A 25,163-nucleotide genomic window follows, 5' to 3' on the forward strand; every position below is an offset into this window, starting at 1 on the left:
TCGTTTGCAGAGGCTGGAAGCCCTGGCGCGCCCATTCTCTCTCTCTTCCTCTATCTGTCTTTCTCTCTGTGTCTGTTGCTTCAAATAAATAAATTAAAAAAAAATTAAAAAAAAAGCCAAAAAACAAAACTATCTTGTTATTATAAGGTAGGCCCCTTACATTTGAAGATTCTTATCTCTTTCTTTTCTGCAGTTTTCATGCTTACGTGCCTTGATATTTCTGTTCTACTCTAGTTTGTATAGTTTTTTCCCTAAACTGCTAGTAATTAAAGAATAGATTTACTGATTTATCATTTATGCCACTGATTTCTTTTGCTTTTGTTGTGGAAACATTTGAATCAACCCCAAAGTAGACATTGAATGGCAAGTCCAGATGTTAGATCATTGTGTTCTCTTCAGATAGCAAATTCATTGTGTTTAGAGGGTTGTCTTTTTTGGGGGGTGATTTTGGCTATAAGCAACAAGAATTTTGATCTCAAAGTGGTTAATAAAATACAATGTTAAGCTACATATTAAGAAGTGTACCTTTATTATTGTTATTTTGCTATTTCACCTGCTATATTGAAATATCATTTTGAATACCTTAGCTGGGAATGGTGGTGCATGCTCTTAATCCCAATACTTGAGAGGCAGGTAGGAGGATCACCGTGAGTTTGAGGCCAGCCTGGGACTATAGGGTGATTTTTCAGGTCAGCCTGGGCTAGAATGAGATCCTACCTTGAGAAAAAATTATTATTATGTGTTTTTTTGTTTTTTTTTGGTAAACCTTAGTGTACTTGTGAATAAACTACAGAAAACTCCCAATAAGCAAAAGAAGTCTAGAGAGGTTGGCTATAGGCACCATGTGATAAGTAGCTCAATACTGATATCTAAGAACCAGATCATTCTCTTTCTCTACTTTATGGTTCTTAGACTTTGTATTCATATTGGCTCTGTTCATGTTTACTGGATGACCCTAGCGTCTGTTTGGATTTGATCACATCTAATAAAAGAAGGTGTTCTTTTTCTTATACCTTTTTTTCTTTTTTGGTGTGTGTTCATGTATGTGCCAGGACATGCATATGGAGGTCAGAGGACAACTTTGGGGTGTTGGTCCTCATCTTTCATCTCTCTTCAGGCTAGATCTCATCCATGTTGATTGTGGCAGCTTTTTCACTGAATAGCTAGAGCCCATCTACCAGTGGATTTTCCTGTCTGATCCCTCTTTCCTTTGGTGTGGCTGTGATTACAAATGCCTGCCATAGCAACTGCCTTTACATGGGTGCTGGGGCTGCACACACTGGTACTCACCTAGCATGTGTGCATGGAGCCAGCACCTGTTCCTGCAGATTCCTGAGCAGATTGTTCGCACACTATCAAGCATTGCATTGTTAGTCACCAGCAAGGGGAAAGGGCTTACTGGAACATTACAGGACTCATCCAGATCTCCCCCTGCAGCTTATGAATGAGATCATATATAGGGTACACTCATATGGTTGATAAAAATCAAGGCCTTTGGGCGTGGAGGCACACGGCTTTAGTGCCAGCACTCAGGAGGCAGAGGTAGAAGAATCTCCATGAGTTTGAAGCCACCAATTCCAGGTCACCCTGGGCTAGATTGAGACCCTACCTCGAAAAAGGCCTTTGAAGGAAATAGAGGGGAGAAATGTATACTGGTACCCATAGTCCATTCCATGGATTTAATTGTTTGCGTTCTACTTGCAGAAGTGACAAGTGACTTGTTTACTTGCAGAATTTTACTTTTAGTTAGTCTTTTTGTGGTTTCATTTGATTGTTAATATTTTACATGTGTGTATGCACATGTGTTCAGATGCACAAACTGTGTGTGCACAGCTGCAGAGGCCAGAGATGAACATCATGTGTCCTCCTCTGTCACTGTTCGGCTTGTTTCTTTGAGATGGAATCTCACTGAACCCAGTTGTTCTTTGCAGTCCAACTGGATGACCAGTGAGCACCAATGTCTCTCTTCTCTTACAGGGTTAGTGTTACAAGTCATGCCTAGCTTTTTTGGAAACTTGAACTCAGGTTATCTCACATTCTTTTGATTGCATGGCATGTACTCTTACCTGCTGAGCTGTAACCTCATTCCTCACTTCAGCTTTGTTCTTTATCATTATAATACCCCTCCTCCTTTTACTCAGGCTTTCCTCACAAGTCTGCTGGGCTGGTCTGCTGCCCTCTTGGGTGTTGGTTCTTTGTTGTATATTATAGGCTGGTCCAGGGTTCAGTTCCCCAGTCACCCACGTAAAGCTGGATAGACATTGCAGTGGCAAGAGACCCTGGTGCACTCCTCTCCACACATACACATTCATTAATAAACGAACAAATAAAAATTATACAGCTTTATTTTATTTTTTCATGGCCAAACAACCAACTATTATGTTCAGACCGTGCATTAGAGCCTAACAGGGTAAAGTTTCTACTTATATGGTCTACAGAGAAAGGAAGAAAACCACATTAATCATTATAATATGTTAAATGTTAATTTTGAAAATAATTGTACCCATCTCAGTCCTTATGTAAGTCTGATATTTTAGTAGACCTTTGTTCCATACTGATATTAATTTTGTTATTTCCTCATTTGCTTTCCTTTTGTTTTACAACCAAACCAACTGTAGATCAATGAATGAAATTAAAAATCTCCAGTACCTACCTCGGACCAGTGAACCCCGGGAAGTCCTCTTTGAAGATAGGACCAGAGCTCATGCTGATCATGTAGGTCAGGGGTTTGACTGGCAGAGTACGGCTGCTGTTGGGGTTTTGAAAGCTGTACAGTTCGGAGAATGGTAAGTTGATGGCACTCATTTAAGGAGGCTAATGTTGTCTTTTTTTTTTTTTTTTTGTTCATTTTTATTTATTTATTTGAGAGCAACAGAGAGAGAAAGAGGCAGTTAGAGAGAGAGAGACAGAGAGAATGGGAGCGCCCGGGCCTCTACTGCAAAGGAACTCCAGACGTGTGCGCCCCCTTGTGCATCTGGCTAACATGGGTCCTGGGGAATCGAGCCTCGAACCGGGGTCCTTAGGCTTCACAGGCAAGTGCTTAACTGCTAAGCCATCTCTCCAGTCCCCTAATGTTGTCTTTTTAAAAGGTCAGGAGCCAGTTTTTTTTTTTTTTTTTAAGTATTTTATTTATTTGCAAGGTGACAGAGAAAGGGAGGGAGGGAGAGAGAGAGGGAGAGAATGAGAATATGTATGGGCATGCCAGGGCAAACAAAGTCCAGACGCTTGTGCCACTTTGTGTATTTGGCTTTATGTGGGTCCTCATTAGTCTTTGCAAGTAAGCATCTTTAACCACTGTGTTCTCTCTCTAGCTCCAGGAACCAGTTATTGAGCTGTGGCAATAAAACATACATAATAGGCTAGAGAGATGGTTTAGCAGTTAAGCACTTGCCTGTGAAGCCTAAGGACCACAGTTTGAAGCTCAGTTCCCCAGGACCCACATTAGCCACATGCACAAGGGGTCGCATGTGTCTGGAGTTCGTTTGCAGTGGCCGGAGGCCCTGGCGCACCCATTCTCTCTGTCTCTATATCTGTCTATTTCTCTCTGTCTGTTGCTCTCAATAAATAAATAAAAAAAATAACATCTTTTATTATCTGTATGTTTTTAAAATGTAAGTGTAATCACCTTGTTGTGAAACAGATTTCTAGAACACTTTGATCTTATAAATTTGAAATGTAAGGTCCCAGGGCTCTTTTACCTTCTATTCCTAGCATCTCTAGGCTTTGGTAACTATTATTATACTTTGTTTCTGTGAATTTAACTATTTCTAGTATATCCTATCAGTAGTGTTTTTAGTTTTTAGTGTTTTTTCTTTTCTTTTTGTAACTGGTTTCTCTTTTCATAATATCCCTTAGGGAGTATCCATGTTGTACTTAGTATCCTTCCTTTCTTCATTTTTGAAGCTGAGTATATTCCCTTTTACATACATAACCCAACTTTTTAAAGTCTTTTACTGGATTTTTGGGTCACTTCTACTTTTCTGGCTATTTGGCCATGAATGTAGGAATGCAAATACCTCTTCATGCCCCTGCTTTTAAATATTTTTTTTTGTTCATTTTTTATTTATTTATTTGAGAGCAACAGACACAGGGAGAAAGACAGATAGAGGGAGAGAGATAGATAGCCTCTGCAAATGAACTCCAGACGCGTGCGCCCCCTTGTGCATCTGGCTAACGTGGGACCTGGGGAACCGAGCCTCGAACCGGGGTCCTTAGGCTTCACAGGCAAGCGCTTAACCGCTAAGCCATCTCTCCAGCCCCCCTGCTTTTAATACTCTTGTGTCTATACCCAGAAGTAAAGCTGCTGGATTCTATAGTAATTCTGTTTCTAATGTTTGAGGACCTACCAGACTGTTTTCTGTAGTTTTACTGTTCTGTGGTTCAACATTTTACATTCAGCTGGAGCCCAGCTGCAACCAGACTCTGGGCAGAGATGCAAACTGATGAGAGAACTGCAAATGAATCCTCTTTAGAGTAAAATTTTTTTTTTTGACACATGGTGTTACTGTGTAGTTGAGGCTGGCCTTGAACTTTGGATCCTCTTGTCTCATCCTTCCTCCCAAGTGGTAGAATTGTAGGTGTGTATAGCCATGCCTGGCTTAGACTAAAAGTATTCTTTTTAGCAATTTTTGTTTGAAATTTGTAATAACTAACTTGCTTTTCATGGTTTTTAAACTTTTATTTTTTGACAGCTGATTACAGAAACAAGTACACACATTGTCCTTAGAAGATATGCCTTCAAGGCTGGGGCATGGCTGTTAGGTGCTGTGCCAGTGTGAGGGCCTAGTGCAGCTCTGCAGCACCCATGTAAGTGCCAGGTTTGACGGCGCATGCTTGTCGTCCTAGTGTTCACGGCGGAGACAGGCAATGCCCAGGACAAACTGGCTAGCTATACTAGTTGGGTCAGTGAGCTCTGGAATCAGTGAGAGATGTAGTTCAGTACCTAAGGTGGAGAGCAATAGAGAGAGACCCAGTGTCATCCTCTGGCCTCCACATGAACACATGTGCATGGACACACAAACGCGCAAAAACCGTTTTTTTGTTGCAAATATTTCTATAAACTGGAAAACTGTAAATGTCATCATTTTCCATTGTGTATGCTTGTTCCTAAAATGTAATTTCATTAATACTAGGAGTGACCAACCTCGCATAACCAAAGATGTGATTTGTTTTCATGCTGAGGATTTTACTGATGTTGTACAGAGACTCCAGTTAGACCTTCATGAACCTCCAGTATCCCAGGTAATAATACTTACTTTCTGATTACCTTTTTTAAAAAAACATTATATTTGAAGACGTATTTGTACCCATTTTATTTTGTGTCTTCATGGTTGGATTCACGGGATAGTTGTATTTTGATTAAATTCTCTGTATGATAGAGGACAGTGTTAAAAATTGGCTTGAGCAGGGTGTGGTGGCATATGTCTTTAATCCCAGCACTCGGGAGGCACAGGTAGGAGGATTGCCATGAGTTCGAGGCTACCCTGAGACTACAGAGTGAATTCCATGTCAGCCTGAGCTTGAGTGAAACCCTACCTTGGGGAAAAAAAAATTGTTTTGAATGCTGGGCATGGAGGGGCACACCTTTAATCCCAGCACTGGGGAGGCAGAAGTAGAGGTAGGAGGATCGCCATGAGTTTGAGGCCACCCTGAGACTACATAGTGAATTCCAGGTCAGCCTGGGATAGAGGGAGACCCTACCTTGAAATTAAAAAAAAAAAAAAAAAAAATTGTTTTGAGCTTCCACAGCAACATTTTTGGGATAGCACGTAGGTCTGAGATAGTCAAAGGATCCAGACTGCTTACTTCTGGCCGCAAGAAGTGTCTCTTATTAAATGCATTGTCCTGTGGCTTCTTAACTATAAAAGGTTGGAAGACACTGTGGTCTGTATGTGTGGCAAAGAATATTGAGCTTCACTTTCAAGTACTTAAGTGACCCCACAGTCTATTTGACATGTCTGTTTTTAGTACAGAGGGGTAACATACAAGTGAAACTTTGGACAACAGAACAGCTTAGAAAATTTTGTGTAATTTCGTAGTGCTTAACTTGAGTTTGATTGTTGTTGTAATAGTTTGTCCCAAGTAGTTCTTTAGTGAATTAGGTGTTTTTACTAAACTAGCACATATTTTAAAGTTTTTACAATATTTTGTTTTTCTTTAGTGTGTACAGTGGGTGGATGAAGCAAAGCTAAACCAAATGAGGCGGGAAGGCATCCGCTACGCCAGAATTCAGCTCTGTGACAATGACATCTACTTCATCCCTAGAAATGTCATTCACCAGTTCAAAACGGTGTCAGCGGTGTGCAGCTTAGCATGGCATATAAGGCTTAAACAGTACCACCCTGTTGTGGAAGCCACTCAAAACACAGAAAGCAATTCTAGTATGGACTGTGGTTTAACTGGAAAGCGAGAATTAGAAGTTGACTCCCCATGTGTGAGGATAAAAACAGAATCTGAGGAAACATGCACAGAGATGCAGCTTTTGAAACCTACTTCATCTTTCCCACCTTCGTCAGAACTTCATCTCCAGCAGGATCAGAAGACTCAGCCTCTTCCCATTTTCAAGGTGGAAAGTAGACTGGACTCTGACCAGCACCACAATCTACAGGAACATTCAAGCACTCCTGTGTGATCTGTACATATTCAAACACATTTTTTAACTTTTTTAAATTTTGATGTGAAGTTATAGTTTTATAACTGGCTTAAGTTAAGTTTTATTGGAGAAATCTTGCCTATAATTCTATAAAGAGAAATGACATTCCACAAATGTCAAGCATATCTTTTTTACACAGATTATGCAAAGCTAAGAGTTGTATCTTATCCTGTTAGTACAGTATGTCATAGTGGGTCTGCTGCTACTTTCTGTTTTAAGGTGTGAGGTAACAATTCAGTCTCTTCTTCAAATCAAAACAAGAATTCTCTGGAATAACAGATTCTCATTTGATAAATTATTGAATTCCCTTAATTAATTATATCTTGCCTTGTCTCTTGCCATATTTGCTTTTTTGTGGTAGAAATCAGATTTATGAGTGAGTACTTGTGTCTTTATGACACACACCACATTTTCACTGTAAAATTAGTGTTGGGTGCAGGAAAAAAGTCCTGCATCTGGTACACAGGCAAGAAAATTATTTAATTCCAACCACAAAGAACAAGTAGTTTCTGAGGAAAATTCAGTGGCTTTCTGGTTTCTTAGCAAAGAGAAAGCACAGCACTTTCTGATCTAAACTGTCTTTTTTTTGTGTCTGTTACTTAAAGCCCAGTGGATATTCTGATTAAAAACGAATGTAAAGATGAATAGTCCTTGGTCATTCATTATCTATGGTTCACTTTTCACTTATAGAATATAAGGTGACTATGGAGATACTTTGAGTAAAAGAGATAATGTTGACCTGACAGTCTTGTTCTGCATCTGACTATCTTCACATTTCATATGGATACTTCTGTGTCCTAACCTGATCCCAAACACACCAACTGTAGAGAATGATAACCAGTTTTTCTGATGAGGGCTGCCCTAGTCTGAACATCAGACTTCAGAGAAATTATTCTTGTGATTTGATATCAACCTCTTCATGATAAGTATCTACCTTTGACACACTTTACAGTTTCATCTGGTGAATAGCTGGGTTTATTTGCTGTCCCTCTGTGTTGCCATTTTCTCATAAGGAATAGGACACTAGACTTTTCTCCTCAAGTTTTAGGTAGGTTGAAGCTCAGTGCCTGAGATTTTATTTTTTAGTTTTCAAGCACGCTTCCTACAGCTAGTGTGGTCTGATGTTATTTTAGAATGCCGTTGCGATACCCATTATACTTTCTCTTCGTTAATATCAGAGTAGGCTTTTTATTTATTATAGGAAGAGTACTCCCCACACCTAAGACCAGATTCTTGTATCTACCTGGTTACAGTGCAATTTGATTTTTTTTTCTTGGATGGTGAGATTTGAAATATTTGCATTAACATAGGCAAAAGAAATAAAGATGCTGCTCTATTATGTCTGTCACCCTGAAACATAGCTGCATCTTTTGAATATCAAATATGAATTTTCTCTAAACTATTCTGAAATAGGTTAAATCTTCTATAAATATTACTTTGTGCAATATTGTTGTGTAGTTAAATGCATATTAGCAGAGTATAGAGGTCACTGTGTAACCTGATAGAGAAGTAACCATCAGCAAATACTCCAGTGATTAGTTAGGATCTGTATTATTCCTTATATATATGTATATGTGTGTATTCTCTGTTACAAAGGATGAAGAAAAATAAATAGGGAAACATTTCAATGTAAACCATTTATGAATTGGAAGTGACGTTGGCTTTAGTTATCTTTGTAAATAAGGTAATTAGAATGATATGAAAGGTAATGTGATTATTACAGGGGTGTTTTAAAATCCTGTGTATAAATTCTAGGGTAAATTCTAGTTTATCAAGACTAGTTTTTAAGGGACCTTTGAGGGTGTTTTTTGTTGTTATTTTGTGGGGGAGGGGGCCTGTCATAAAGTGTATGAGTTTGGGTTATTTCTGATTTTTATTTTTCTGTCCAGAAGAATTTCATAGAGCTTTACCAGGCTGTGCAAAGTAAAATTCTTCTCAGGCGATACTTACTTTTAAAAATAATCATGAAGAAAAAGGTTGTTAAAGCAAAAAATTTTATTTTTGTTTTTCTTGTCTTCCAAGATCTGATTTCCCCATCTCCCACTTGCCATCCAGCAGATGCCATCTGTCATCTAAGCTGGTCGTTACTAATAAACAAGGAGAGACTGTCTCCTGACAGCCAGCACTGTGTATAATCACTCAGGAACCAGCGGATCTGCAAAGACCTACAATCCAAACTCCCAGTTTCCTTGTATAAAACTTTGTTCTACCCTCACCTCCAATATAAACATATTAAAGGAATAGAAAAATGTTTAAAATCATGTACTAATAAATTCATTGTATGTTAGAATTGCAATAGGATGGAGAGAAACATTTAGCTAGTAATGTATCTGGAAACTGAATGTCCTATGTGAGTATTAGATTTTGATAGCATGCTTTAAAGACTGATGAATATAAAAAACAAGTTCTGAATTTCTTACTGCTTTCAAAATGGTATCTTAGTTGAGTGATACACAGATCACATTTCTAAATCATTAAATTACTAGGTTTTGGTGGAGTGAGGCATGGAACAATCTGGCGTCCTCTGATTTGTAAAGTAGTGATGGCAGTGAAGTTGTAACTGAAATTTAAGCTGATCTTCCTTTTTGGTATATTATCTATTGTGCCAACTTTTGAGATTACTTGCAGAATGTGGTTGTAAGTTTTAGTGCTTTGTGGAGCAGAGGGATATTTTTAAAATATGCTTATGGAAAGGTCCTAATAAATGAATATTCCTAATAGCAAATAGAATGATTTTATGATAACCATTAAAAAGTCTTCCCCCTGCCCCAGAAGTCATTCTATTATTATCAAGCTATGCTAGGAGGAGTAGGATTACTATTCTTAAGCACTATCCCAAATTCATAAAGCAATAATAATAAGCCTTCATACTGGTTCCCGCTTCCAAAGTTTTAGCTTTAAAAATGGATTCCTAAATTTAATTTTATTTTTCAGTTTGCTTACTCAGTGCTTTAACTGGTACATTATTTTTACTTAAGACTTTTGGAAAGTGCCCTGTCCCCTCAGAGACAGTTGGACCATCAGTAGACTAATTACAAGCTCTTGTACAGGGAAAAGGAGCTTATTAAATATTTGCTAAACAGTAAAAAAAATTGTCATTAGTCTTAATAGGCATAAAAGTCACATTCAATGACTGGAGAAACTTTTGCTTATAGCCTTTTCTAATATAAGTATTATTGTTTAGAAGGAAAGTTAATATAGGAACAAGACTGCAAAATCCATTAAATTTATTCTTTGTGCATATATTCTTGATTATTAATATCAGCCCATTCTATTTCCATCTGTATTTGCCATTAAAATTTATTTGCATTTATTGGGGATAATTAGGATAATTGAATCTGTATTTCTAATCATCATTATTATAGGTTTTTTTAAAAAATGAACCTTTCAGTAGCACATGCCAGAGGTTCACATGTATGCTAAGTTTTGTGTTCCCAAGACAGTTCGTAGATGTTTTACTGGTCATGCGAATAGAGGAAATGCACAATAGATGTTTTATCTTAAGTGCATAAAGGACTCAGCCTCATCTTAGAAGTTTGTTGCTTTAAAAGCAAGTATCTCTCCATAAATATTATGGCCTTCCATTTTCTTCATAAATTTTTTAGGATCCACTTGTGCATGTAGTTGAGACCACTGTCTCTTAAAATATAGCACTTTTCAATTATCTCTAAAGAAATACGTACTACTTTATCACATGTTGTAAATTTTCATGTAATAGTGTTTTCTGTGACTAAACTTCATTTTGATTGGCAGCTAAGTCCTTTTTTTCCTGTGGCTTTAATTTATCTAAGAGGTCTTTGCATATAGATGAAATGTATAATTTGCCTGGCGGACTATTTGCGTTTGTGTGGCCTTAGTTTGTTTATTGACATTAACAAGTGTTTTAAAAAGGTTTTTAATGAATAGTCAAATCTAAATTTGTGTGAATAATAATCCTTTTAACACAGTGCTTTTTTGTAGCTGTCTAAGTGTGTTATATTGTTAAGCTATTTCTTTGTAAAATAGGACAATGGAATGCATAGTTTTTTTTTCCTCCTGTAAAGTATTTTTTTAATAAACAAAGTCTGATTTGTCCTTTACTGAAATTTGATTACGAAATGAATAGCACATGTGAAGTCTAGGTATCTAGAACCTACTTTAGGAGTACTAACCCCTTCCCCATCTCTATGCATTATTTAAAGTTTTTTTTTTTTTAAGTCTTTTTTCTTTGCCAAAGAAAAGATCCTTGATGTCTGGGGAAAATTCCAACCAGATTGAGGTGCAAATAGTTTTGGGGAAGAAAATGAAGTTTGGGTTTTGCCTGTTGACACTTAAACTGTTTATATCTACTAGGACAGTCAGCTTCTTTCTGGCATGGCAGATAGTCTTGAAAATGCAGAGTTAATGAAGATGAGATCTAGACTTTTCAGATGCTGATGGGTGTATCAAAGTAGTTATTTTTCCTCATTAAGCTTTGTTCGTGTGAACTTTTTGAGTTACTTGTGCTAAGCACTGGCAGCCGTTATCGTGGTGGTGGTGGTGAGGTACAGTAGGAGTGAAGGAGGAGGAGTGAAGTACTAGGAAGTCACAGTAATAACTGCCCTGGGCCAGGTACTTCATATGACCTGGCTGTCTCATGAATCTCCACAGCCTGTGGTTGGTTGGATTCAGTGAGTTTCCTAAAGTCACAGTTCAGTACTAGGTACTGATGTGAATGGAGTTCTGGGTTCAAAGCTGCTCATGTCTTATACAGGCAGCTTAAGGAAGCGCTTCAGTTTCAGACTCCTGAAAAATGGTGGTTACTTCTGATGGCTGTCCTTAACTCCATTTACCTGGCAGTTCCACCCACTTCCCCAAAATCTTGTGTGCTAAGCAACCAAGTGATAAGTGTTTGTTATTAATGTAATTTAGGCCTTAAAGGGATTACTAGTTTTTCATTGTCACTTATCCTTAACTTGGTCATTTGCCTTGAAACCCAATAAAATTATAATATTCAGCAATACAGAAGGGAAAAGCTGTTAAGGGACAAATCAGTGGAAACCACTGCCAATATGTGCGTAAAACAGTTTTTAAAAAATTGGAGCCCGGCATGGTGGCGTATGTCTTTAATCCCAGCAGTTGGGGAGCAGAGGTAGGAGAATCACTATGAGCTAGCCTGAGACTACAAAGTGAGACCCCATTTCCAAAAACCAAAATTAAAAAAAAAAAAAAAAAAAACGAAAAAAAAAATCAGGCCCGGTGTGGAGGCCCACGCTTTTAATCCCAGTACTCAGGAGGCATATTTAGGAGGATGGCAGAGAGTTCGAGGCCATCCTGTGACTACATAGTTCCAGGGTAAATCAGCTTCGTGGGTGTTGATTTTCTGAATCTGTGAAGTGGGGATAATTTCCATTTGACACGGTTTTAGTAGGTCATAAGAGTATTTGTGGGAGTGAAGTACTATGCTTTACAGATTGTCAAGTGGTAGCTGTTATCTACCACTGGCGTTATCTGTGAACGCCCAGTGCTGTGAAGCCAGAACACCACTTCAAACCGGGCGAAGAGTGGCCTTTATGAACAAGCTGCGCACAGCACATGTTGAAGATGCTCTGGGAAGAGGTGGAAAGCAGCTGTCCCTGTGCCTGCTCGAGCCACTCATCAGTTTCTGACTTGGGGAGATGACCCCAAGCCATGGGTGTCCGCTCTCCTTAGGCCGGGGTACCGGAGCTCCCGAGTCCCTAAGCCGCAGCTCGCCAGGCTCTGCAGTCCCTCCGGGGCCACCAAACTTCCTGCCAGCCAACAAACACCGGGCACCGGGTGGGTGCAAGGCTCGCGCCGGGCCCAGTCTGGACCGCGTGGACGTGGACGCGGGGCGGGGCGCTGGTACGGAGCGGAGAAATGCAGATGATTCCTGCAAAGACTCGGCCGGCTCCAGGCACGTCGGAGGGGGAGACTCAGGTCGAGACGCGCGGGGCGCTGTGGGGGAGCCGGCTCCGGGGCCGCGGGCTTCCTCCGCCGGGCTCCTGGGCTGCTGGCGGGCGGGCGGGAAGGCGCGGCGGGGGCGGAGCCACCTCGGCGGCGAGCGCCGGAAAGCGGAAGCCGAGGCGGGCCCAGCAGTTGGCGCCCGGCCCCGGGCAGGCTGAGTCACGGCCGCCCCGGCCCGGTCCCTCCCGGGGAGGTACGCGCGCCGCCTCCTCCGGGGCCAGGGCCAGGGGCCGGGCACCTGCCTCGCCAAGCCCCCGTCTCCTTTTGCGCCTCTCGTTTTCTCGGTCGTTCTTTGTTGACTTCATGGCCAACCCCGTGACCCCGTAGGTCGGCGTCTGTGGCAACGGGCTGGCTGCCGGCGAGGCTGAGGCGGCCGCCGCGGTCTCCATGGTAACGGCCCCGCCGGCGGCGTCCCGGCCTGTGCGGGGAAGATGCGGCCTGTGGCGCCCGCCGCCTCGCCCCCGGCCTCACGGCCCGGCCGGGGCCACTGAGCAGCGGGGTCCCGGCCGCCAGCCTTCCGGGCAGCGGGCACCAGGTGAGCGAGCGAGCGGGCCGGGCCGGAGCGGAGCGGAGCGGAGGGCGGGCGGCTCGGAGCCTGGACGTCTCCCCCCCGGGCGGCACCCGGGGCACACGCACCCAGCTGTTTGGTTTTTGTTTTCTTCCTGGCATACCGCCGCCGGGAAAGAGCAGCTCGTGGGGAGGCCCAGAGAAGCGGCTTTTGTGTCCTTCCCGGAGGGGGACAGTCACCTTCAGCAGCTGCACTCATTGAGTCCTTTCATTTTCAGTGAAATCCCACTCCCCGGCTGGAGACACAGATGGCCTCAAATGAGAGAGATGCTATATCGTGGTATCAGAAGAAGGTAATATCAGTACTTTTTACTGGTAAAGCATACGTCCCGCAGAAGCTCCGATAACGAATATGTTACCTTTCCTTCAGTTTGGTAATGTCATGTATTCTTAGATAATACCTCAACATAAATGGAAAAGATTGATGTACAAGGCCATACATAATAAAACCCAGTTTCCAGGTCACCTCCTCTAGGCCACATACACAACCCACAGCAATGCTTCAATAATTTGCTTCTGATTGAAATTTATTTTTCTTTTAAAGATATAAAATAAAGCCCTTATCTTCATGGCTCAGACTGATACTGTCATCTTTTGGAGCTGTCCCTTTTATTCCTTTCTGGCATTCCTATTGATGATTTTCTTAGGGAGTGATATTTTAAGGTGGTATTTAATTTGAATTTAGGTGTTGCTTTTTTACTTTTTAGATCCAACCATTTTCGATTTTTGAAGGAAGCAATCTTTGGAAGTATTGACTTATTCTAACCCAAGAAACACATTTTCCAGATATTGGTAATAGATTCACAACTTTATGAGGCTTGACTTAAATATAAAGATTGCCTTTGCATCATTTAAATAGCCTGCTCCTTATTTCAGATTGGAGCATATGATCAGCAGATATGGGAAAAGTCAATCGAACAGACTCAGATTAAGGTAAATTGATTTTTTTTTTTCAATTCTAGCATTGTCTCACTACATTAATATAATGAGTGGATCATACTTTTTAAGAATACACACTTATCCACCACATACGGCATTCTTTCATTCTTTGAACTTTGTAAGAAAAACAACAGTGCATGCATGTTGAATGACAGTTAATATGTGGCCACAGTAGCCAGTGTCCCATGTGGATGGGAGTATGGTTACCCAGCTCTGGTCAGTTTTTACCATCTGGCAGTTCAGATCCACTATTGCCAGAGTTTGAGATTATTCAAGAGAAGCTGAAAGTATGCATTTTGTGAGAAATACATTTTTAAGAGATTGGTTGTCCTTTTCTTTCTTTTCCTCTTGCTTTTCTGTATTCCTCCTGCTCACTGTCGCCATCGCTCACTCTGTGCAAGGCAAACAGAATTCGTTGTTGGCTGGGAATCAGCCCGTGGGCCTCAGGTTTTCAATGTTCAGAGTATCACCTTCATGTTTTTCAAGTTTTTTTTGTACATTACTCCTAGGGATGAGCATACTCTTAGATTACTGATGTATAATTCAGAATGCCAGTTTATTGATTTGTAATAGGATAGGGAGGGTTAAATTCTCTCAAGTATTTCAGAGTTGGGGGTGGGCACAAGAAGTGCTGGGGTGCAAATTAGTCACTGAATGGTTGCTTGGTAGCTAGTTGTAATTAGATAGGCTTGACTGAGGTGGAGGAGCTGGAAGAACAAACCATGGCTCTCAAAGAATGCAGATCTATAGATTCTGGGTTTCATTTCCTTGGAAAGTGATCATACATGCCAGTAGCTTCTTGGTTTTGGACTCTTAAAAGAGATTTGTTATAGACCTTCTGTATTAGCACTTTAACTTAATAGTGTTCTCCTCTTAACTCCCACTGACTAGACTGGACATTTCAATATCAGTGTTGAGATATGTTTAACTGTCATTTAAGGTGCATTCCTTTATAAGCCATTCACTAAAAGCTGTTTGAATTACATTGTACACAACTAACTTTATACGTTTTTTTTTTTTTTAATATTTATTTGAGAAAGAAAGTGTATGTGAGAGAGGAGAGACAGACAGAATGGGTGCATCAGGGCTTCTTGTTGCTGTAAATGAACTCCAGACACATGTGCCACTTTGTGTATTTAGCTTCATGTGGTACTGGAGAACTGAACCCAGGCCATCAGGCTTTGCACAAGAGCCTTTAACTGCTGAGCCATCTCTCCAGCCCCCTTTCACGGTTTTGTATAGTCCTTATTTATAGTAATGAGAGGTGGGGTTAAAATGAAGAAATCTCCAAATATTATTTTTTCTTTCATTTTTATTTATTTATGAGAGAGAGAGACGGAAAGAAAGAAAGAAAGAATGGGTGCACCAGAGTTTGCAGCTGCTGCAAACAAAGTCCGGATGCATGCACCACCCTGTGCATCTGGCTTACATGGGTTCTAGATCCTTAGGCTTTGCAGGCAAGCGCCTTAACTGACAAGTCAACTCTCCAGTCCTAAATTTTATTTTTTTTAAACTATAAATCTTGTCCTGCGATAATTTTTGTTAAGAGTCTTTTGGTGTGTGTATGTGCATGTGTGAGTGTGGGTAAATGCATGCTGGGATCCGCATGTGGAGGGCAGAGGACAGCTTCAGTGCTTGCCTTGGACCTTGTTTGCAGCAGGTCTCTTTGTTCTCTGCTGGGTTTGCCATATTATGTGGCCCATGATCTGCCCTGTCTCCACCTCCCTAGTCGCCTTGCCTCAGCATCTGAACTTACACTCTGTCTTGCTTTATCCACTGAACCATCTTTCCAGCTCCCTGTTGTATTATTCTTGTGTGAGCTACTGAACCATAGTCATAGTAAATCTAGTGTAATAAGGAAAGGCTTAGAACTGGGAACTAGGTCTTGTTTTATGACCTCTACTCTTGTGATCCTGAACAAGTTAGTGTGCTTTTGTTTAGGTTTTGGTTTCCTTGTTCTTAAAAGGATTTTTAATTTTTACTGAAGAGTAAGAAACCTTTTTCTAACCAATTTTGATTTTCTCAACTACTATTCAAATACCATTTAACACACAGCCTCCTTTTAGGGAGCCATAGCCAAGTTACTTGTTACCTGTGTGTGTTTATAGGTTTGATTTTTAAAAAACATTATTTATTTATTTGCATGTGTGTGTGTGTCTTGCCATTGTAAATGAATGCCTGTCTGGCTTTATGTGGAGACTGGAGAATTGAACACAGGCTGGCAGACTTTGCAAACATTGTCTTTAGTTACTGAGCCATCTCCTCAACCCCTTTTCTTAGGCTTTAAGGAAGGAATGTTGTTTGTATCTCAGTCTTAGAACATCTTGAATTATACTAGGACTCCTGTCTGTTGCTGTATCTAATTGACCTCCATACATTATACCTATTTTTCAGGGTGGTTGGGGGAAGGTTTGAAGTAGTGTGTCATTCTAGCCCAGACTGACCTGGAACTCATTTTGTAGTCCCAGGCTGGCCTTGAACCCACATTGGTCCTACCTCTACGCCACCATGCCCCAGCTCATTATGCCTATTTATACCTGTTCTTCTCTCATAGAATAAGTTGCTTAATAGCTCTTTAATAGATACTTTTGAATTTAGCAGCAATGTAATGAGTGGCAGGCAACAATAAAACTAGTAAGTGACTATGCCACCCATGTATCAGGCTCCCCCCCCACCCCCTAAGGTAGGGTCTTTCTCAAGCCTAGGTTGACCTGGAACTCACTATGTAGTTGTCTCAGGGTGGCCTTGAACTCATGGTAATTGTACTTCTGCCTCCTGAGTGCTGAGATTAAAGGTGTGTACCACCAAGCCTGGTTCAGATAATCTTTTAAAATATATTTAGTTAGATCTTTGATAAATAAGAGATACCTCTAATTAAAAATAAGAAAAGAAGCCGGGCATGGTGGTACATGCCTTTAATCCATTACTCAGGAGGCAGAGATAAGAGGATCATGAGTTTAGGGCCAGCCTGGGACTACAGAGTGAGTTCCAGGTCAGCCTGGGCTACAGTGAGACTCTACTTCAAAAACAACAGCAAAAAAAAATTAAAGGAAAAAATATTATGATCAGATCACAATAGTGTTATATCATTTTAAAGTATTTTATAAAAGTATAATCAGAATTTCATAAAACACAAATTTTAAAAATATTACTTGAATCAATAAAAATGTTAGGAACTCTGACAAGAACTGAGTAACTATGCTGAAGGCATTTTAGTAGATACTGAGCACAAGAGGAAAAGTATTAACGGCATTATTAGGATTTGAGGACAAGGCAAGGGTTCCAGTGTGATTAGAGTATGGAAGGTAGAGTGAGTGGTATCCCATAAATGAGTTTTTAAACATTTTAATTTATTTGTACGTGTGTATCCACACACATGCCAGCATGCATATGTCAGTCCTTACCATTTTAATAATTTTTTTGTTTGTTTGTTTGTTTTGTTTTGTTTTTTGAGGTAGGGTCTTACTCTGGTTCAGGCTGACCTGGAATTAACTCTGTAGTCTCAGGGTGGCCTCGAACTCATGGCGATCCTCTTACCTCTGCCTCCTGAGTGCTGGGATTAAAGGTGTGCGCCACCACGCCCAGCTCCTATAAATTGACTTTTGACACAGATACTATTGAAGTCTTTTTAGTAAGTGGTTCTGGAACAGTTGGGTACTTATAAGTATAAAAATAGATTTTTCTCTTATGCCATATACAAAAGTCACTTGAAAAGATTAGAGATTTCAACTTAAAAATAAAAATTTATAGATTTTTCAACTTTAGCCTTTTATTCATATACATAATGTATTTTGATCATAACCTCCTTCTATTATCTTTGCTTATATCCTGTTGCCCTCCCCCTTCCACTGTACCCTTTCCATCTATTCACTCTTCTACTTTGCTTTTTTTTTTTCTGTCTTTTTCTACCATTCCTTGCAGAATGTTGAAGGGCCCAATATTGTGCAGGTGAGGACAGTTGCTATAAGGTTGTGAATGCAGCGGCCACTTCTACTTCATGTCCAGAATATAGTGTTCCAAAGCACTCCTCCCCATGTTGTGGCTCTTATGTTATTTCTGTCTACTCTTCTACTATGTCCCCTGAATCTTAGAGGGTATCATAGGGATGTGTCACTTAGCACTGAGCATTCAGCAGTCACTTATTCTCAGCACTTTGATGAGTAGTTACTTCCATCTGCAACAGAAACTTCTCTGACCAAAGCTGAGAGCAGCACAATCTATGAGTAGCACAAATGTATTTAGAGGCAATTTGATGGGCACAATATTTCCATTTAGCCAAACAACAGTAGTAGCTTCCCAGCCATAGGATTTTGACTAGGTTTGCAGTTCCAGGTATGAACTTCCTTCTTTGGAATGGGCCTCAAATTCATTCAGTTGGTTACTCCCATAACCATCATGTCAGCATTAAACCAGTGAGTACATCTTGCCTGGTTGTTCAGTTGTGTACCTTACAGAGTTTACTGCTAGTTAAGACTGTTTGACTTTTCTCCCCCATTAGCTTGCATAGCACTTTCTAGCACTGTGACATCTAGTCAGCCTGTAATCTCAGCATTCAGGAGCCTGAAGCAGGAGGATCATTCATTGTTTGAGGCCATCCTATGCTGTATAGTGAGACCCTGCCTTAAAATAAAAAGGCTGGGCTTTAACTCAGTGGTAGAGTGCTAGAATAGCATGGAAATAGCATGAAGAAAAAATTAATAGGATTTTATCAACATTAGCAACTTCTCAAAATATATCAAAATAATGAAAGATAAACTGGATACATTGATGCAACTCAGGAGGCAAGATAGCAATATTGCCCAATTTCTGTAATATATCATGGAACATCTATATTCAGAATATATAGAAAGAATATGTGGTGGTTTGATTCAGGTGTCCCCCATAAACTTAGGTATGCTGGATGCTAGGTTCCTCAGCTGATAGAGTTTGGGAATTAACGCCTCCTGGAGGCCGTGTATTGTTGGGAGCAGGCTTATGGGTGTTATAGCCAGTTTCCCCTTGCTAGTGTTTTGCATTCTCTGTTGCTATGGCCCACTTTATGATGGCCAGGGTGTGATGTCCACCCTCTCTGCTCATACTGTCATTTTCCCTGCCATCGTGGAGCTTCCACTCAAGCCTGTAAGCCAAAATAAACCTCTTTTTCCCACAAGCTGCTCTTGGTCAAGGTGATTTCTACCAGCAGTGTGAACCTGACTGCAACAGAATATATACATGTATATATTAATACAATATGAAGAACTAAACAATTTAAAAACTGGGCAGTGCCGGCCATGGTGGCACATGCCTTTAATCCCAGCGCTCAGAAGGTAGAGGTAGGAGGGTTGCTGTGAATTCAAGGCTGCCCTGAGACTACATAGTGAATTCCAGGTCAGCCTCCACTAGAGTGAGACCCTACCTCAGAAAACAAAACAACAACAAAATCAAAACAAAACTGGGCAAAAAGACTTGAATAGACATTTTACAAAAAAAAAAAAGTGAATTGGGCACTTGAAAAGGTGGTTAACATTGTTAGTCACCAGGGAAATACATACTCGAACCACAATGAGAGACTGGGGAAGATTCTCAGTGGTTAAAGGCACTTGCATGCAAAGCCTGATAGCCTGGGTTCGATTCCCCAGCACCCACATAAATCTAGATGCACAAAGTGGTGCATGCTTCTGGAGTTCATTTGCAGTCTCAGGGGCCCTGATGTGCCTGTCTATACTTTCTTTGTCTCATATAAATAAATAAAAATGTTTCAAAGCCACAATGAGATACCATTTGGTGCTCAGAATGGCTGAAATGACAAAGACTAACTATATACCAAGCAAGGATATGGAGAAGCCAAAACCCATACTGCTGGCCAACATGGAGAACAGAAAATCTTGTTAGTTTATTAAAAAGATAAAACTTTCCACACAACTCAGCATTTCTCCAAGTCTCCTACAAAGATAAGTACATGCAAATGCTCATAGCACCTTTATTCAAAATCACCCAAAACTGCTGAGTTAAACACATGTATTCATACAGTGGAATGTTTCAGCAGTAGGAACTATTAATACCTATTGCAAGCGAAATGCCATGCCATGTGAAAGGAGCCAGACACAAACACAATATGTTGTGTGATTGTGTTGCCATAAAATGTCTAGAAATTATAAAGGTACAAAACAGATCAGTAGTTGCCTTCTAGCTACAAATAGGCTACAATGTCTGAGTGTCCCCCATGGGTTCATGTGTTGAAATTTAATCTCCATTTTGAAGTATTAGGATGTGGTGGAAATGTAATCTGATTGTGGTGTTTGCAGGTGGGGCCTTTCAGAGTTTGTTAGGATTAGATAAAGTCATGAGAGTGTGGCCACCATGCTTATATCCTGGTGGCTTGTAAGAGCAGTGGGAGACCGGAAGAGTCATATGTGTGTACATGTGTTCCTTGTCTCTTTCCATGTGATTCAAGGCAGCCAGCAAGCAGCAGAAATTGTGGTACCCAGAATTTATTGTTTCATTTTAGAGAGAGTGAGAGAGGAGGAGAAAGAGAGAGAATTGTCGCACCAAGGCCTCAGCCACTGCAATCAAACTCCAGATGCTTGTGCCACCTAGTGGCCATATGAAACCTTGCACTTGCCTCACCTTTGTGTGTCTGGCTAACATGGGATCTGGAGAGTTGAACATGGGTCCTTAGGCTTTGCAGGCAAGTGCCTTAACCCTTAAGCCATCTCTGCATCCCTGATCCCCAGACTATCCCTCAGAACTGTGTGCCAAAATAAACATTTTATCTTTTATAATAAAGTTGCCTGTAGTTTTCATTGTAGTAATGAAAAATGGACTAATATCTAGGTCCAAAGGAACTTTTTGGGGTGATAGGTATATATTAGGCCTGAAGTATTATGCATTCCAAATTACTAAAAATTTAAATAATTTACTAAAACTGTACACTTAAAATTGGTGAATTTAATAATATGTAAATCATACTTCAGCAAAAGCCGTTTTTAAAAATTATGGGGCTGGAGAGATGGCTTAGCGGTTAAGCGCTTGCCTGTGAAGCCTAAGGACCCCGGTTCGAGGCTCGGTTCCCCAGGTCCCACGTTAGCCAGATGCACAAGAGGGCGCACGCGTCTGGAGTTCGTTTGCAGAGGCTGGAAGCCCTGGCGCGCCTATTTTCTCTCTCTTCCTCTATCTGTCTTTCTCTCTGTATCTGTCGCTCTCAAATAAATAAATAAATAAAAATTTAAAAAAAAAAGTTTAAAAAAAATTACATCAGTAGTAGAAGAAACATGAAGTACACAAATGTTTATAGTATTCACAATGAAAATTGTGCTCAAAATTTCTTGAGAGAATATATTAAATTTGTGTGACATTATTTTTAGTGATAAAGGTCACTTGAGTCTTCAGAGTGAGACTAACCCAATAATGTTTTTAATTACTGCTATTTAACATGTAGTTTGCCATGTCTTTGCTAAGATGAACAAATCATTCTAATTATCTTTTTTGTAAATTTTTTTTCTGATGAATATGAGAACACAAACCTCTGTGTGAAAACCACTATTTACCTTTGAGCGGGGTTGGGGACCAAGTTTACCAAGCTCTGAGGCTGTTGCAGCTGTATTTATGTTTTAGTTTTTAAGCGAGATCGTGGGTGTGACACATGAGCCTCCCCATTAAAGGTGACAGTTTGAGTACACTCATTAATTTCCATTAGGTCTTGTCCTGAAACCCACCTACAATTACAACCAATAAAGGTATCAGCTCACAAGAACTAATGAATAGGAGGAGGCCACATTAAATGAGGGCTAGCAGTACAATTTTCAAAGTTGGAAAGTGGATGGAAAGTGAAGAAAGTAAGCACTGAAGTGTCTACAGAAGGGAAAGCCAGTAAAACTCCTGTGTTTATTTATTTATTTGTTTTTCAAGGTAGGGTCTCAATCTAGCTCAGACTGACCTGGAATTCACTATGTAGTCACAGGGTGGCCTCTAACTCATGGTGATCCTCCTACCTCTGCCTCCTGAGTGCTGGGGTTAAAGATGTGTGCCACCATGCCCAGCGACAATAAATATTTATGTGCAAGGAGAGAGAACAGACAAGGTGATAGAAGAGAAGAAACAGTCACAGTAGGGCCTGCTACTGCTTCAAAAGAACTTCACATGCATGCACCACTTTATGCATCTGGCTTTACATGGGTACTGGGGAATTGAACCCAGGCCATCAGGCTTTGTAGCAAGTGCCTTTAACCACTGAGCAATCTCTCCAACCCTCTTTTAAAATTTTTATTTATTTGCAAGTAGAGAAAGAAAGAAGGAGAGGAAATAGGCATGCCAGGGCCTCTTGCTACTGCAAATGTGATACCTTGTGCATCTGGCTTTGTTTCACGTGGATACTGGGGAGTTGAACCCTGACCATCAAGCTTTGCTAGCAACTGCATTTAACTTCTGATCCATCTCTCCAGTCTCCAAGTCGTCTTTCTCATTCCACAAGGCTGCTTCATCTTCTGATGGAAGACTGGTTTGAAGCTTTTCTCTGGTTGGCTGACCCAGAGTTTTGTATTCTGCACCAGAAATGAGAATTGAGTGATGCTGGACTAGTGCTGGTGATTAAATGACCTTAGTGGCTACATTTGTTACCTCCAAATAGGAGAGCGGAATTTCTGCAGAAACTCACCATGAGCAAAGATCTAATACTGAGTAGTGAAATGGTTGGCTACTCTTCTATAGTGAGGATTCTATTCCAAAGCTTTCATCCAGTGCTCTGAACTTGCATTAGCACATTAATATCTCCTCATAAATAAAATAATAGGTAAAGTTCATCAGATATTTGAGGCCTAAAGAAAAAGAAAGAAAGAGAAAAGAAGCAATGACGACTCTTTTAGCTGGGTATAGTGGCTCATGCCTTTAATCTCAAGGGGGCTGCGATATAAGGATTGCTATGAGTTTGAGGCCTGCCCAGACTACAAAGTGAGGTCTAGGTCAGCCTGGGTTAGAGCGATATCTCACTTTAAGAAAATAAATAAAGGACCCTGCAAGTTTTACAGCTGGACAGTCAGGCAAAAGTGTCAACTGGTGCCATTACATGTCTGTTTTGGGGAAGACCAGTCACTGTCAGCTTATAGGCCTGCTCCATGGGTGGGAATTCATGTCTGGTACTCAAAAGCCCAGTCAAAAGCCTATGGCTGGGGAAGTCATAAGTCCTAGGGGAAAAAAAACAAAACAAAACTACTACTGTTGACTGGCTAAGTGGATATAATATGCCCACCAAACTTCCCCCTAAACACGTAATGCTTATGCCAATATTTTAATGCTCACTTCTCACTTTTGGTTAGAGAAGCTTCTCTTTTCAGATGGTGGTAACTACTGGGGTGATTCAAAATTCACCAAAGTGCTGAGAAGAAGTGACAGTGGAGTGTTCAGTACTGAGACATCTGTATCACACTTTCCAAGGCCCAGGGGCCATTGCAGAAGAGGTGATAGAAAGAATATAAGAGCCAAAGGAAGGGGAGGACTGCTTAAAATTCTGTCTTCCAGATACAAAACAGCCTTGATATTCATGATCTCACAGTGCCTGACACTACTCACACAAAACCTGCATAACAGGAGGGGAAAAAAAAAAATGATGGATTGGAGAATGGCTTGGTGGTTAAGACACTTGCCTGCAAAGCCTAAGGACCTAGAGATTCGATTCCCCACAACCCACATAAGTCAGATGCACATGGTGGCACATTTGTCTGGAGTTCATTTTCAGTGGCAGGAGGCCCTGGTGTACCTATTCTGTCTCTCACACATACATGTACACATAAATAAATAAAATATTTTTTAAAAAAGAAATGATGATATCAACATAGAAGAGAGACTGGTTGGAAAGAAGAGATTCAGTGGAGGGAGGATTTGGGAGGGAAAAGGGGGAGTATTAGGAAGCGATTATGATCATAGTATTTTGTCTGCATTTATGGAAGTTGTTGATAAAAAGTTTTTAAAAATGTAATTTTAAAGACATAATTAAACAGTGTGCTTGCCTAAAATCTCCGTATGTGTGAAGGAGGCTGAGGTAGTAGCAGGATCACAAGTTCAAGGCCAGTCTGGGGTTCATAGTAAGATCTTGTCTCAAAATTCAAACAAACAGACAAAAACCCATAATTAGCATCTTTAAAGAACTAGACACTGTAGAAATGTAACTGTATTAAGGTCAAGAGATATTATGTACAACATGCTGATAATAGGTATAATAGGGATAATACTCTTGACTAATTCTGAATGTGTCTAACATGTTATTTCCACAAAAGTAACTTTATGAACATATGCTAATTAGTTAGATGTGGTCATTCCACAGTGAATGTTCAGATACTTCTAAACTTATGTTGGGGGTATGGTCTTGATAGAGCCAAAATAGAAAATATTGTAGGCTGAAAATGTTAATTCACTTAAACTCCTGAACATCCCAGTTTAGCAACATAGCACCCAGCAGAGGATGGGCGGGTTACCTGTGTGATCCAATAGTGACTGGGAGCTGTCCCTACCCAGAATCACAAGAGTATTGTATTCTGTTGTTAGCCCATGAAATGATGAAAATCCAAAATTTGAAGTATAGTTCTATGAAATGCTTTCCTACCACTGTAAAGTTGTAAAAGCTTGAGAGAGAATATGAGTGCCCTAGGGCCTTCTGCCTCTGTAAATAACTCCACATACTTGTGCTACTTTCTGTGTTTGGCTTTACATGTATACTGTGGAATCAAATCCAGACCACCAGGCTTTACAAGTAAGTGCCTTTAACCTTTGAGCCATCTCTGCAGCCCAGAAATTGACTTCTTAAATTTAATTGTATTGTAATTTACAGGGTAGGACATATTTCTATAAAATTTTTAGTTACTGTTGAGTAGAATAGAAACATAGAATTCATTTGAAATTGTTTAACACTATCTATTTAGTTAAACAGCTAAAGATGAATACTGCCATACCATTTTGAGTAGAGAAATAGCAAATTATATTATCTTAAGTTTTTATATTAATTTTGAAGGTAAATGTCTAATGTAAAAGACTTGGTTAAGAATTAGCATGCACAAGTTCTAGTTGAGCATGCATCTTTGTGCATTCATGTTGA

At 40.3% G+C, this 25,163-nt stretch overlaps 2 protein-coding genes across 9 annotated transcripts in view; both read left to right on the forward strand.

The window, feature by feature from the left end:
• The window catches only part of Rsbn1 (round spermatid basic protein 1), a 54,873-nt gene extending 47,576 nt beyond the window's left edge, over positions 1-7,297 (forward strand). Inside the window, exons 5-7 of the mRNA XM_004667551.2 lie at positions 2,619-2,786; positions 5,133-5,241; positions 6,161-7,297. Of these exons, the coding sequence (XP_004667608.1) occupies positions 2,619-2,786; positions 5,133-5,241; positions 6,161-6,631 (748 nt within the window). The 3' untranslated portion in view covers positions 6,632-7,297. The remainder of the gene's footprint in view (positions 1-2,618; positions 2,787-5,132; positions 5,242-6,160) is intronic.
• Positions 7,298-12,749: 5,452 nt separating this feature from the next.
• Positions 12,750-25,163, forward strand: part of Phtf1 (putative homeodomain transcription factor 1) — a 59,614-nt gene continuing 47,200 nt past the window's right edge. For 3 of the 8 annotated variants that reach the window (XM_004667553.3, XM_045138607.1, XM_004667554.3), the window contains exons 1-3: positions 12,750-13,130; positions 13,381-13,455; positions 14,039-14,095. In XM_004667553.3, coding sequence (XP_004667610.1) covers positions 13,411-13,455; positions 14,039-14,095 — 102 coding nt within the window. In that variant the 5' untranslated portion in view covers positions 12,750-13,130; positions 13,381-13,410. Of the gene's footprint in view, positions 13,131-13,380; positions 13,456-13,869; positions 13,955-14,038; positions 14,096-25,163 lie in introns of those variants that run through there. The other 5 variants (XM_045138609.1, XM_045138611.1, XM_045138608.1 and 2 more) reach the window with 4 other exon arrangements.

This window comes from Jaculus jaculus, chromosome 19, assembly GCF_020740685.1.
Source record: "Jaculus jaculus isolate mJacJac1 chromosome 19, mJacJac1.mat.Y.cur, whole genome shotgun sequence".
Classification (NCBI taxonomy): Eukaryota; Metazoa; Chordata; class Mammalia; order Rodentia; family Dipodidae; genus Jaculus; species Jaculus jaculus.